The following is a 13674-nucleotide window of genomic DNA, read 5'->3' on the forward strand; positions in this document are numbered from 1 at the left end:
CACAATATGATTCCTCACATATGATCCTCGCATAAACCCCATACAGTAAGATGGCCACTACAAACCCTCAAACAGTATGTTGACCCCCACAGTGTGATGGTTCCCACATCTTCCAACAGAGTATGGTAGACCCACAGATCCCCCACACAGTATGATGTCTCCCACAGCTGCTGACACTTATTATGAGGCCCCCACAGTCTCCACAGATTATGATGACCTCACAACTCATAAAACAGTATGATAGACCTCAAAGCCTCCAATAAAGTATGATGAAACCATACAGTATGATGTCCTCCACTGTCCCCACCACAGAGTATAATGCCTGCATATTATGGTGCCCTAGAAGTACTGAATGAAAAAAAAAAGAAAAAAAATTCACTTAGTCCTGTTACCACGATGCCTTGTTTTCCTCTGTGTACCTTGTCAACTGCGGCTCCAAGCAACTGGCATGATCAGCTTTCTGCATTGAGACTCAAATGCACAGGTTGAATAGTTCGTAGACATTATCCTGTCCCACCATTGCTTTCAAGTGTATCCAGAGGATGCCAATAAAGTTGAAATTGAGATGAAAGATGGAGAAGGACTGTGCTGTTCTGCACCAGGCCCACTAGATTAAGCTACTCTGATTTTACAGTATTTCTATACTACAGGAGGAGAAATTAATCCATTTTATAAAGAGGATATTTAGACTAAACTTTACTATGGCCAAATTAAGTCATGTGTATTGTCTAGCTTTCTTTTTATTCATCTAGATGTTGACTTTTAATTTAAACATGGTATGCAACCACCTTAAAATAGACCACAGGATGAAGCAGGGGAGTGGTGTCATGGGAGACTGTGAATGATTAGCCTTCAGATTGACAATCATCTGTTTCTAATTTTTTTTTTCTCATAGTGGTGAATTAGTATATATTTAGGGGTAAATTTGACTAACATTTGATAAAAAATGTTCACAAACATAGTCCAAGGCAAATTAAATATGATTTTGTAATCCTATTAATAGTAGTTTTTTGGGATGCTCCACTAGGATCGGACATTGTTACTTTCTGGTTTTTAATGAACAGCACAATTCTTAGCCTCCGGAAAGGCAGGAGACGTCAATTGATGTATTCCATTCACTACAGTTGAGCAGTGTTGCAGGTCCCCGCACAGCGGGTGGCCATGAAATGCACTGTTCACCAGAGTTACAGTCCCTTCATTCTCAGGATTGGTTGTGGTCCCGTAGTCAGGCCCAGCCTACTTATCAGTTTGCAATGGTATAACTTAGTGGTCTGATTTCACGATATGAGATGGGAAAACCCCTTTAAAGTCTATGATCACCTTTGCACTTGATTACTATATTAAAAAAAAACCTAAAAGCCATTCCACCACAACAGGATGAATCCCAATCGGGTTGGTACTAGTGTTGAGCGATACCGTCCGATACTTGAAAGTATCGGTATCGGAAAGTATTGGCCGATACCGGCAAAGTATCGGATCTAATCCGATACCGATACCCGATACCAATACAAGTCAATGGGACTCAAGTATCGGACGGTATTCCTGATGGTTCCCAGGGTCTGAATGAGAGGAAACTCTCCTTCAGGCCCTGGGATCCATATTAATGTGTAAAATAAAGAATTAAAATAAAAAATATTGCTATACTCACCTCTCCGACGCAGCCTGGACCTCACCGAGGGAACCGGCAGCGTTCTTTGCTTAAAATGCGCGCGTTTCCTTCCTCCCGCGACGTCACGGGAATTAGGCATCCAGGACCTTAAAATTACGTCACGGCTTGCTGTGATTGGTCGCGTCGTGGCCACATGGGCGGCACGCGACCAATCAGAAGCCGTGACGTCGCGGGAAGCAGGAAACGCGCGCATTTTAAGCAAACAACGCTGCCGGTTCCCTCGGTGAGGTCCAGGCTGCGTCGGAGAGGTGAGTATAGCAATATTTTTTATTTTAATTCTTTATTTTACACATTAATGTTGTATTTTACACATTAATGTTGTTTCGATACCGATACCCGATACCACAAAAGTATCGGATCTCGGTATCGGAATTCTGATACCCGCAAGTATCGGCCGATACCCGATACTTGCGGTATCGGAATGCTCAACACTAGTTGGTACCTAACTCTTAGGGCTCATTCTCACATGCGAGAAACTCGGATGAGTCTCGCACGTCAATACCCGGCACAGCGGCACTGCACTCGGCACTCAGGAGCGGAGCACGCGGACGCGTAGCAATACATGCAGCTGCACACCTTGCTCCTGAGTGCCGGGTGCAGTGCCGGGTATTGACGTGCGAGACTCATCAGAGTTTCTCGAATGTGAGTATGAGTCCTTATAGTTCACCTATGTGTCAGCAGATGTAAAAATTGATAAGGGCAGAGTAGGACCTGGGTCCCAACTGTTTAGACACCTGCCATTGGAAAGCTATATAAACAAAATGAACAGCCCAAAAAGGGGAGCCACGCCCTGTTTCTAAATATACAAAAACTAAACCAAAAAAATCGAGCCAGAGCATATGTTGGTATAAGTGCAATCCATAGGAGTACATTGTGGCCATGTAACAAACAGAACCTAAGATGAACACAAAATGAGAAAATATCCTGCAGTAAGTAAATAGTAATAGTACATGTAAATAACATAGGGTACTTAGGTAACATTGTTTTGATATAAAAAGTGTAAAAGCCAGCCCACCACTACAAGTTTTTTGTACTTCGTACTTTGTGGCTCTCCTTTTTTGGGCTGTTCATTTTGTTTCTATAGCTTTCCACGGGAGGGTATCTGAACAGTCAGGACCCCGGTCCTACACTATCAATTTTTACGTCTGCTGACAAATAGCGAGGTGAGCTACAAGAGTCATGTACATCCCAATTGGGGTACACCTTATCATTGCCTGATGGCTTTTAAGCTCTTTTTTTTATCAAAAAATCTTATCTTAGGTTCTGCTTGTTAAAGGACTACAGTGTGAATGCACACCTATGTATTGCACTTATACCAACATCTGCTCTGGCTCAATACTTTGGGTTTGAACTTATCAAATGTACTACTGTTAGCAACTGAATTGTGACAAAATTGAGGGGGGGGGGTGTTAATTTCATGTGGTCCTGTATTTGGTTATACTATAGAAAAACTATTACTAAGCTTTCATTACAGTAACTGCATGTAAATGCTATAAATCAAATCATGTAATCCTGATGATGCCTATGAGGTTTACAAAACATTTTTAGCTTTTATTGTTTTTATGTTTTGTAATTCTCTTTTAACTATTTTGTTATGTTTTATATAACCAAGTTTAAAACTTAGCATACAACTTCAGTTTTTATACTACGTATGTTACAGCAAACTCAAAAGAAAACAATGGTGTTTAAAGAGGTTGTCCACTACTTTTATATTGATGGCCTATGCTCTAGGATAGGTCATCAATGTCTGATCGGCCAGGATCCTACACCCGACACCCCCGACGATCAGTTGTTATCAGTATTATCAGCGGCCGGAGGTCCTCTCTTACCGAGCTGCTCCATCTAATTGTAGTGGCTGCCACAAGGTACTTCATATCCACCTCCTATTCAAATCAATAGGAGGTGGATGGTGTAGTAAGCTGCGGCGTCCACTACAAGTAGACGGCCAGCTCCGCAAGTAAGTAGTTCCAGCAGGTGGCAGCCAACATCAATAACAGCTAATCGGCAGGGGTGCTGGATGTTGGACACCGGCCGATCAAACATTGAAGACCTATCCATCAAAGTAAAAGTAGCGGACAACCTCTGTAACATCAACACAGTTATATGAAAAAACAAATATTCGCAACGACACAAAATGAAAGAAATAACACCAAAAAATTAAAAAAGGAGCAAGCCGAGGAGAATTAGATGGAAGGATTGAGAGGAACAAAAGAGGAGAAGGGTGCAGGGAAGATGAGAAAAAAGGGAGGCAGGAATTGAAACAAATATGGTGCGTTATGGTCAGGGCCAGTGTTAGGGGCATCTGCCTAGGGCCCTCACTACTCCAGGGGGCCCCAGCCAGTGGCATGTTGTTAATAGTGGCAGACCATGCGGCCGCTAAAAGCCTGTGAGTCGGGGGCCAGTGCAAGCGCCCCCCCGCATCATGTATTCAACTGTATCGGCATCATAGATGCCGATACAGTTGAAAGTAATGATGGAGGAGAGAGCATCATCCCACTCTGCCTCTGAAGCTGCGTGTGCGATCATGTTACTTAATCTCGCACCATGCTGTCCTGGGCAGTGGAGCTGCTGAGGTGAGGAGACGCACTGTTGTGGCCATAATACTGGAGAACTATAGAGGCTACATTATACTCCTGTGAGACTGCATTATACTCCTGTGGGGCTGCATTATACACTGAGCGGTAGCATTATGCTGTAGTATACTCCAGTCGGGGCTTTATTATACCCTGTGGGGGCTGCATTGTACTCCTGTAGGAGCTGTAGTATACTCCAGTCGGGGCTTTATTATACCCTGTGGGGGCTGCATTGTACTCCTGTAGGAGCTGTAGTATACTCCAGTAGGGGCTTTATTATACCATGTGGGGGCTGCATTGTACACCTGTGGGGCTGCATTATACCCCTGAGCGGCTGCATTATACTCCTGTAGGAGCTGTAGTATACTCCAGTAGGGGCTTTATTATACTCTCTGGGGGATGCATTGTACACCTGTGGGGGCTGCATTGTACTATATGGATGACGATGGTGTGCATTGTACTGTATGGCGCACTATGGGGTGTATTATACTATGTGGAGCAGTATGGGGGCGCATTTTAACAGCAATATGCTGCCTATTCATTGAGTGATTGGATTGGTTATGCCGTAACAAAAATGATTGTTCTCAGCAGCACATTGCCCGGTAAAAACATGACACTGTATGGGAACGGATTGATCTACCAGTAATTGTTCTGTGCCCATCATTCTTCCTCAGCCGGTGTAAAGAGGAAACAAGCGTCGAATGACTTGAATATTGTCGATCGCACCTGTTTAACGGTCTGAACTCAGCGCATGTAAATACAATGGGAACACAGGTTTCTGTGTGATGGGGAAATATGTTAGCATTTGAGGCCCCACATTAAACTTTTACCCAGGACCCCACCTTGTCTAAAACCGGCCCTGGTAATGGTATATTGTAATTATAATTTGCCAAAGGATAGACTAGTGCTTGACAGAGTGTATGCTTTCCACGAGTCCCAGATTTTGAAAAATTTAGCTTGCGTGTCATTGAAAATACTTGTAAATTGCTCAATGGTCATACAATTATCTACACATGCTAAAGCAATAATCAAATAGCACAGTTTATGTATAAGGGCTGAGAGAATGATAAGGTGCTGCTCTCCCCATAAGTAAAAGGATACGTTCAAGATAGTGGAGTACTCCTGAAAGCATTACAACAGCGAAGAAAAAATGGAGTAGGCCATAAACCACCAGGAAATGGTATATAAAGAAAGATACATTTTATTGAAACATAACATTAAAACATACTGAATACAGAATAAATAACAAAAAATCAGAAGCTGTGGAGGAGACATGGAAGTAGGCAAGGAAAGGATAGGGGTCCAGTAAGACATGGGGAAGGAGAGCAAAGAGAGTCACCAGGACATATAGAGGCAGCACAAATATGGTGAAAGATTCAGCTAGTTATAAAGTGCACCGTGAGCGCCAATCACATGAGCTGCCATAAAATCACCTCTGCTTACCCATAGGAGGTCTGGACCGCTGTAGCCCTCCTTACGGCCCCCCTGCGGTCCATGCCTCCTCCACAGTTTCTGATTTTTGTTATTTATTCTTTATTTAGTATGTTTTTAATGTAATGTCTCAATAAAATGTATGGCCTACTCCATTTTTTCTCTAGTGTTGTAATTATCACAAACCAAGAATTCCTGGTATAGGATGTGTATTTTTTCCGAGCATGGGATATCGTTTGTTTCAAGGCAAAAAAAAAAGATAAAAATGTAGAGTTTGTAATAAGACTATTGTCTTTCATTCTAATAAAATTACTGAATTAATCTGTAATTTGGAAATTACAAATGACAATAAACAAATGTACTGTTGCCAATGCGTGCTCTTGGAATTAGATAATTGAAGGCATCTGTGTCAGGGAAACTGAACATAGCAAGGGAGCTTGAAAGGTTGAACCATTAGTTTGATATACTTCTCATTTCAGCTGATACAGTAAAGGAAATCATTATTTGATCCCAGCTGATTTTGTAAGTTTGCCCACTGACAAATACATGAACAGTCTATAATGTTAAGGGTAGGTTAATTTTAACATTAAGAGACAGAATATCAAAAATAAAATCCAGAAAATCACATTGTATAAATTATATAAATCTATTTGCATTTTGCAGTGAGAAATAAGTACTTGATCCCTCTGTCAAACACGACTGAGAGGGAACCTGTCACCAGGTTTGGCCAATACGAGTTACGGCCACCCCCTCTCATATACAGCATTCTATAATGCTGTATATAAGCCCCCAATACGACCTGTAAGAGAAGAAAAATAACTTTTATTATACACACCTGGGGGGCGGTCCGGTCTGATGGGCCTCCCATCTTCTTACAATCCCCGTCCTCTTGCTTGCTTCATGTGGATGATGCGTCCCAGCGTCATCCACACAGGCTTCCTGGAATCGCGCTTCTGTGCAGCCGTACTTATCTTCTCTGTTGAGAGCAGTGCAAAGTACTGCAGTGCACAGGCGCCGGGAAAGGTCAGAGAGGCCCAGCGCCTGTGCACTGCAGGACTTTGCTCTGCCCTCAACAGGGCAGATAAGTATGCCTGCGCAGCAGCAGCACGATTCCAGGGAGCCTGTGTGGATGACGCAGGGACCTGTCAGACAAGCAGGAGGACGGCATCGCAAGAAGAAGGAAGGCGTGGGACCAAGAAGAGCGACACCCATCGAACCAGACCGCCCCCCAGGTGAGTATAAAAAAAGTTATTTTTCTTCTCTTACAGGTCAGGTTGGGGGCAGATATACAGCATTATAAAATGCTGCATATAAGACCAGAAAGGGGGTTGCCATAACACGTATCGGCTAAACCTGGTGACAGGTTCCCTTTAATACTTGGTGGCAAAACCCTTGTTGGCAAGCACAGCAGTCAGACGTTTCATGTAGTTGATTAGGAGGTTTGCGCACATGTCAGGATGAATTTTGGTCCACTCCTCTTTGCCAATCATCTCTAAATCATTAAGATTTTGAGGCTGTCGCTTGGCAACTCGGAGCTTCAACTCCCTCCATAGGTTTTCTATGGGATTAAGGTCTGGAGACTGGCTAGGCCACTCCATGACCTTAATGTGCTTCTTTTTGAGCCACTCCTTTGTTGCCTTGGCTGTATATTTTGGGTCATTGTCTTGCTGGGAGACCCAGCCATGACCCATTTTTAATGTCCTGGTGGAGGGAAGAAGGTTGTCACTCAGGATTTTATGGTACATGGCTCCATTCATTCTCCCATTGATGCAGTGATGTAGTCTTGTGCCCTTATCAGAGAAACACCCCCAAAACATGTTTCCACCTCCATGCTTGACAGTGTGGATGTGTTCTTTGGATCATAGGCAGCATTTCTCTTCCTCCAAACAAGCGAGTTGAGTTAATGCCAAAGACCTCAATTTTTGACTCATCTGACCACAGCACCTTCTCCCAATCACTCACAGAATCATTCAGGTGTTCATTGGCAATCTTAAGGCAGGCCTGCACATGTGTCTTCTTTAGAAGGCGGACCTTGCTGGCATTGCAGGATTTCAAACCTTTACGGCATAATGTGTTACAAATGGTTTTCTTCGTGACTGTGGTCCCAGCTGCCTTGAGATCATTAATAAGTTCCTCCTGTATTGTTTTAAACTGATCTCTCACCTTCCTAATTATCAAGGATACCCGACGAGGTGAGATTTTGCATGCTGCCCCAGATCGATGTCGATTGGCAGTCATTTTGTATTTCTTCCATTTTCTTACTATTGCACCAACAATTGTCTCCTTCTCACCCAGTATCTTACTTATGGTTTTGTAGGTCATTCCAGCTTTGTGCAGGTCTATGATCTTGTCCCTGACATCCTTATAACGCTCTTTGGTCTTGCCCATGTTGTAGAGGTTAGAGTCTGACTGATTAATTGAGTCTGTGGACAGGAGTCTTTTATAAAGGTGACTATGTAAGACAACTGTCTTTAATGCAGGCAACAAGTTGATTAGGAGCTTCTATTTGGTCTGTAGGAGCCAGAAATCTTAATGGTTGGTAGGGGATCAAATACTTATTTCTCACTGCACAATGGAAATAAATTTACATAATCTATACAATGTGACTTTCTGGATTTTATTTTTGATATTATATCTCTCAATGTTAAAATTAACCTACCATTAAAATTATAGTCTTTGTCAGTGGGCAAACTTACAAAATCAGCAAGGGATGAAATATTCCTTCAATGTAAATGTGAATTCATCTTATTTGTTACAGAAATATTTTACTTTTTAATGTGAAGATTTTCTTCCCTGGAGGACTACCTTTATGGACCAACCAGGCTAATAAAGAAACCAGCCATTGTGGTTAGGGAATAATTTTCAATCGGTTCATTTGTACTCTATAAGGAAATTTTGAGCAGTTAACATATTGTATTATCTGACTATTGATACAACTTGTATCTTCAGATTCCAAACAGAGAATCTTAGATGCAAATAATCAGTTCATACAATTTCTGACAATGGAAGACAGATCTATTCAAGTATGTATTCATCTATTTCTAATATTAACCAATTAGAATCCATTTTTTTTTCCAAAACAGTTTTTTGTTTTTTAATGGAAGCAGCAGTCCAATTAGACTATTTTGATATATGAACTCCGTACGGCTCAGAGTCCTCACTCTGGGTAAGATTTTTCAAAATCTAGAAAAAACCTGTGGTGTAGGCCATAACCTTATGCCAGGAAAAAATGAATGCAATGATCAGATTGGCTGCTGTTTTTTTGTCTAATTTTTTTTAGGAGTTTATCATTTCTTTCACTGCCATGAAATAACCCTGTGAGAAAAATCTCAAAATAAACAACCTATATCATGATCTTGTTTTCCTATAAATTATATATGGAATCCAAATAAGAACACTTACTTCCCAGCTGCATAAACCTCTGCTGTGTCGAAGAGGTTTACTCCATTCTCGTATGCAATGGTCATTAGCTGCTCAGCCACCTAACAAAGTATAAAAAATAAGCATGAAAAAATATACTGCATGTTCTTTACACATGGAATATCATAGTTAAAATTAATCAGGCTTGACTAAAAGTCAATGAAGTAGCATCTTTGGTATTGTCATACCCTTTTATGTCCAGTAAGTATAACTCAACACTGGCATCCCAGTCATGTGATCCCCAAGAAGAGAACAGAAAAAGCTCTTTCATAGTTAATACAGGTGCTTCTCACAAACTTAGAATATCATCAAAAAGTTAATTTATTTCAGTTCTTCAAAGCAAAAAGTGAAACATATACCATATACAGTAATTACAAACAGAGTGATCTATTTCAAGTGTTTATTTCTGTTAATATTAATGATTATGGCTTACAGCCAATGAAACAAAACCTACAAGAAACAAAATGAGCAAAAACCCTGCTGTAACCAAATAAGTAAAAAGCAAAAGTGCATTTTAAATAACACAGGGTTCTTAGTAATACTATTTTTGAACAAAAATAACATAAAAGCCATCCCACCATCGACAAGGTGACTGTTGTGAATTTGGATTCTGGGCTCCCCCGGTGGCTACTGGTGGAATTGAACTTGTGACATCATCTTCCCTGTTCACCTGTTCTGATTAGATCTGGGTGTCGCTATATAACCTGGCTTCTCTGTTAGATGCTTGCCGGTCAACAATGTTATCAGAAGCCTCTCTGTGCTTGTTCCTGCTCCCAGACATCTACTAGATAAGTTGGACATTCGTCCATGTTTTGTTTTTGTATTTTGGTTCCAGTTCACAGCTGCAGTTTCGTTACTGTGTCTGGAAAGCTCTTGTTGATCAGGAATTGCCACTCTGGTATTATGAGTTAATGCCAGAGTCCTAAAGTAATTTCTGGATGTGTTTTGTTAGGGTTTTCTACTGACCATGAAAGTATGCTTTCTGTCTTCTGCTATCTAGAAAGCGGACCTCAAATTTGCTAAAACTATTTTCCTGCTGCGTTTGTTGTTTCATCTCATATCACCGCCAATATATGTGGGGGGCTTCTGTCTCCTTTTGGGCATTTCTCTAGAGGTGAGTCAGGTCTTATATTTCCCTCTGCTAGCATTATTTAGTTCTCCGGCCGGCGCTGGGCATATAGGGATAAAAAGTAGGACATGCTACCTGGCTACTTCTAGATGATGCGGTAGGTTTAGTTCATGGTCAGTACAGTTACATCTTCCAAGAGCTTGTTCCTATTGAGGCTTATGCTAGTTCTCTGGCCATGGAGATCATGACAGTTTGACCGGCCCACTAAAGGGTTAAAATCCTTGGCTGAGAAAGGAGAGAAATAAGAAGTCTGCTGAAAATTTTTTTTTTTTTTTTTTTTTTTCTCTAGTAGTTAGTGTGCTCTTAATTGGATCACTTGCCAGTCTGTCTATGCTGCAGTCTTTCTTTTTTTTCTCTCTCCTTCTAATCTTTGAATGGCTCTATGTTCACCTGTCTATAATGGATCTACAGAGTGTAACTGCAGGTTTGAATAATCTCGCCACGAAAGTACAAAGTTTGCAAGATTTTGTTGTTCATGCTCCGGTATCAGAGCCGAGAATTCCTTTGCCGGAATTCTTCTCAGGGAATAGATCTAGCTTTCAGAATTTTAGAAATAATTGTAAGTTATTTTTGTCCCTGAAATCTCGTTCTGCTGGAGACCCTGCACAGCAGGTTGGGATTGTGATTTCCTTGCTCCGCGGCGACCCTCAAGATTGGGCTTTTGCATTGGCACCAGGGGATCCTGCGTTGCGCAATGTGGATGCGTTTTTTCTGGCCTTGGGCTTGCTTTATGAGGAACCTCATTTGGAACTTCAGGCAGAAAAAACTTTGATGTCCCTATCGCAGGGGCAAGATGAAGCTGAAATTTACTGCCAAAGATTCCGTAAATGGTCTGTGCTTACTCAGTGGAATGAGTGCGCCCTGGCGGCTACTTTCAGAGAGGGTCTTTCTGATGCCATTAAGGATGTTATGGTGGGGTTCCCTGTGCCTGCAAGTCTGAATGAGTCCATGACAATGGCCATTCAGATCGATAGGCGTCTGCGGGAGCGCAAACCAGTGCACCATCTGGCGGTGTCCACTGAGAAGACGCCAGAAAACATGCAGTGTGATAGAATTCTGTCCAGAAGCGAGCGGCAGAATTTTAGACGGAAAAATGGGTTGTGTTTCTATTGTGGGGATTCTACTCATGTTATATCAGCATGCTCTAAGCGTACTAAAAAGCTTGATAAATCCGTTCCCATTGGCACTTTACAGTCTAAATTTATTTTGTCTGTGACCCTGATTTGCTCTTTGTCATCTATTACTACGGACGCCTATATCGACTCTGGCGCCGCTTTGAGTCTTATGGATTGGTCCTTTGCCAATCGTTGTGGGTATGATTTAGAGCCTTTGGAGACTCTTATTCCTCTGAAGGGGATTGACTCCACCCCATTGGCTAATAATAAACCACAATACTGGACACAAGTGACTATGTGTATTAATCCGGATCACCAGGAGACTATTCGTTTTCTGGTGCTGTATAATCTACATTATGATTTGGTGCTAGGATTGCCATGGCTGCAGTCTCACAACCCAGTCCTTGACTGGAGAGCTATGTCTGTGTTGAGCTGGGGATGTAAGGGGACTCATGGGGACGTACCTTTGGTGTCCATTTCATCATCTATTCCCTCTGAAATCCCTGAGTTCCTGTCTGATTATCGTGACGTCTTTGAAGAACCCAAGCTGGGTTCACTACCTCCGCACCGTGAGTGCGATTGTGCTATAGATTTAATTCCGGGTAGTAAATACCCAAAGGGTCGTTTATTTAATCTGTCTGTGCCTGAACATACTGCTATGCGAGAATATATAAAGGAGTCCTTGGAAAAGGGACATATTCGTCCATCGTCATCTCCCTTAGGAGCCGGTTTTTTCTTTGTGTCAAAAAAAGACGGCTCTTTGAGACCATGTATTGATTATCGGCTTTTGAATAAAATCACGGTTAAATATCAATACCCATTGCCGTTGCTGACTGATTTGTTTGCTCGCATAAAGGGGGCCAAGTGGTTCTCTAAGATTGATCTCCGTGGGGCGTATAATTTGGTGCGGATCAGGCAGGGGGATGAGTGGAAAACCGCATTTAATACGCCCGAGGGCCACTTTGAGTATTTGGTGATGCCTTTTGGTCTTTCTAATGCCCCTTCAGTCTTCCAGTCCTTTATGCATGATATTTTCCGCGATTTTTTGGATAAATTTATGATAGTGTATCTGGATGATATTCTGATTTTTTCGGATGATTGGGACTCTCATGTCCGGCAAGTTAAGAGGGTTTTTCAGGTTTTGCGGTCTAATTCTCTGTGTGTCAAGGGTTCTAAGTGCGTTTTTGGGGTTCAGAGAATTTCCTTTTTGGGATATATTTTTTCTCCCTCTTCCATTGAGATGGATCCTGTCAAGGTTCAAGCTATTTGTGATTGGACGCAGCCCTCTTCTCTTAAAAGTCTTCAGAAATTTTTGGGCTTTGCCAACTTTTATCGTCGATTTATTTCTGGTTTTTCGGATGTCGTTAAGCCATTGACCGATTTGACTAGACAGGGTGCTGATGTTGCTAATTGGTCCCCTGATGCTGTGGAGGCCTTTCAGGAGCTTAAGCGCCGTTTTTCTTCTGCCCCTGTGTTGCGTCAGCCTGATGTGACTCTTCCTTTTCAGGTTGAGGTCGACGCTTCTGAGATCGGGGCTGGGGCAGTTTTGTCGCAGAAAAGTTCTGACTGCGCCGTGATGAGGCCTTGTGCCTTCTTTTCCCGTAAATTTTCGCCCGCTGAGCGGAATTATGATGTTGGGAATCGGGAGCTTTTGGCCATGAAGTGGGCGTTTGAGGAGTGGCGCCATTGGCTCGAGGGGGCCAGACATCAGGTGGTGGTATTGACTGACCACAAAAATTTGATCTATCTTGAGACCGCCAGGCGCCTGAATCCTAGACAGGCGCGCTGGTCATTATTTTTCTCTCGGTTTAATTTTGTGGTATCGTACCTACCGGGTTCTAAGAATGTTAAGGCGGATGCCCTTTCTAGGAGTTTTGAGCCTGATTCACCCGGCAACTCTGACCCCACAGGTATTCTTAAGGAGGGAGTTATCTTGTCAGCCGTTTCTCCAGACCTGCGGCGGGCCTTGCAGGAGTTTCAGGCGGATAGACCGGATCGTTGTCCGCCTGATAGGTTGTTTGTTCCTGATGATTGGACCAGTAGAGTCATCTCTGAGGTACATTCTTCTGCATTGGCAGGTCATCCTGGAATTTTTGGTACCAGGGATTTGGTGGCAAGATCCTTCTGGTGGCCTTCCCTGTCACGAGATGTGCGAGGCTTTGTGCAGTCTTGTGACGTTTGTGCTCGGGCCAAGCCTTGTTGTTCTCGGGCTAGTGGATTATTGTTGCCCTTGCCTATTCCTAAGAGGCCTTGGACACACATCTCGATGGATTTTATTTCAGATCTGCCTGTTTCTCAGAAGATGTCTGTCATCTGGGTGGTGTGTGACCGTTTTTC

The 13674-nt window shown here is 42.5% G+C and overlaps 1 protein-coding gene across 1 annotated transcript in view; it reads right to left on the reverse strand.

Annotated features, from left to right (window-relative positions):
- KCNAB1 (potassium voltage-gated channel subfamily A regulatory beta subunit 1) overlaps window positions 1–13674 on the reverse strand; it is a 271103-nt gene that overhangs the window by 120979 nt on the left and 136450 nt on the right. Inside the window, exon 4 of the mRNA XM_077290697.1 lies at window positions 9076–9155. Within this exon, the coding sequence (XP_077146812.1) occupies window positions 9076–9155 (80 nt within the window). The remainder of the gene's footprint in view (window positions 1–9075; window positions 9156–13674) is intronic.

This window comes from Ranitomeya variabilis, chromosome 2 (genome assembly GCF_051348905.1).
Source record: "Ranitomeya variabilis isolate aRanVar5 chromosome 2, aRanVar5.hap1, whole genome shotgun sequence".
Classification (NCBI taxonomy): domain Eukaryota; kingdom Metazoa; phylum Chordata; class Amphibia; order Anura; family Dendrobatidae; genus Ranitomeya; species Ranitomeya variabilis.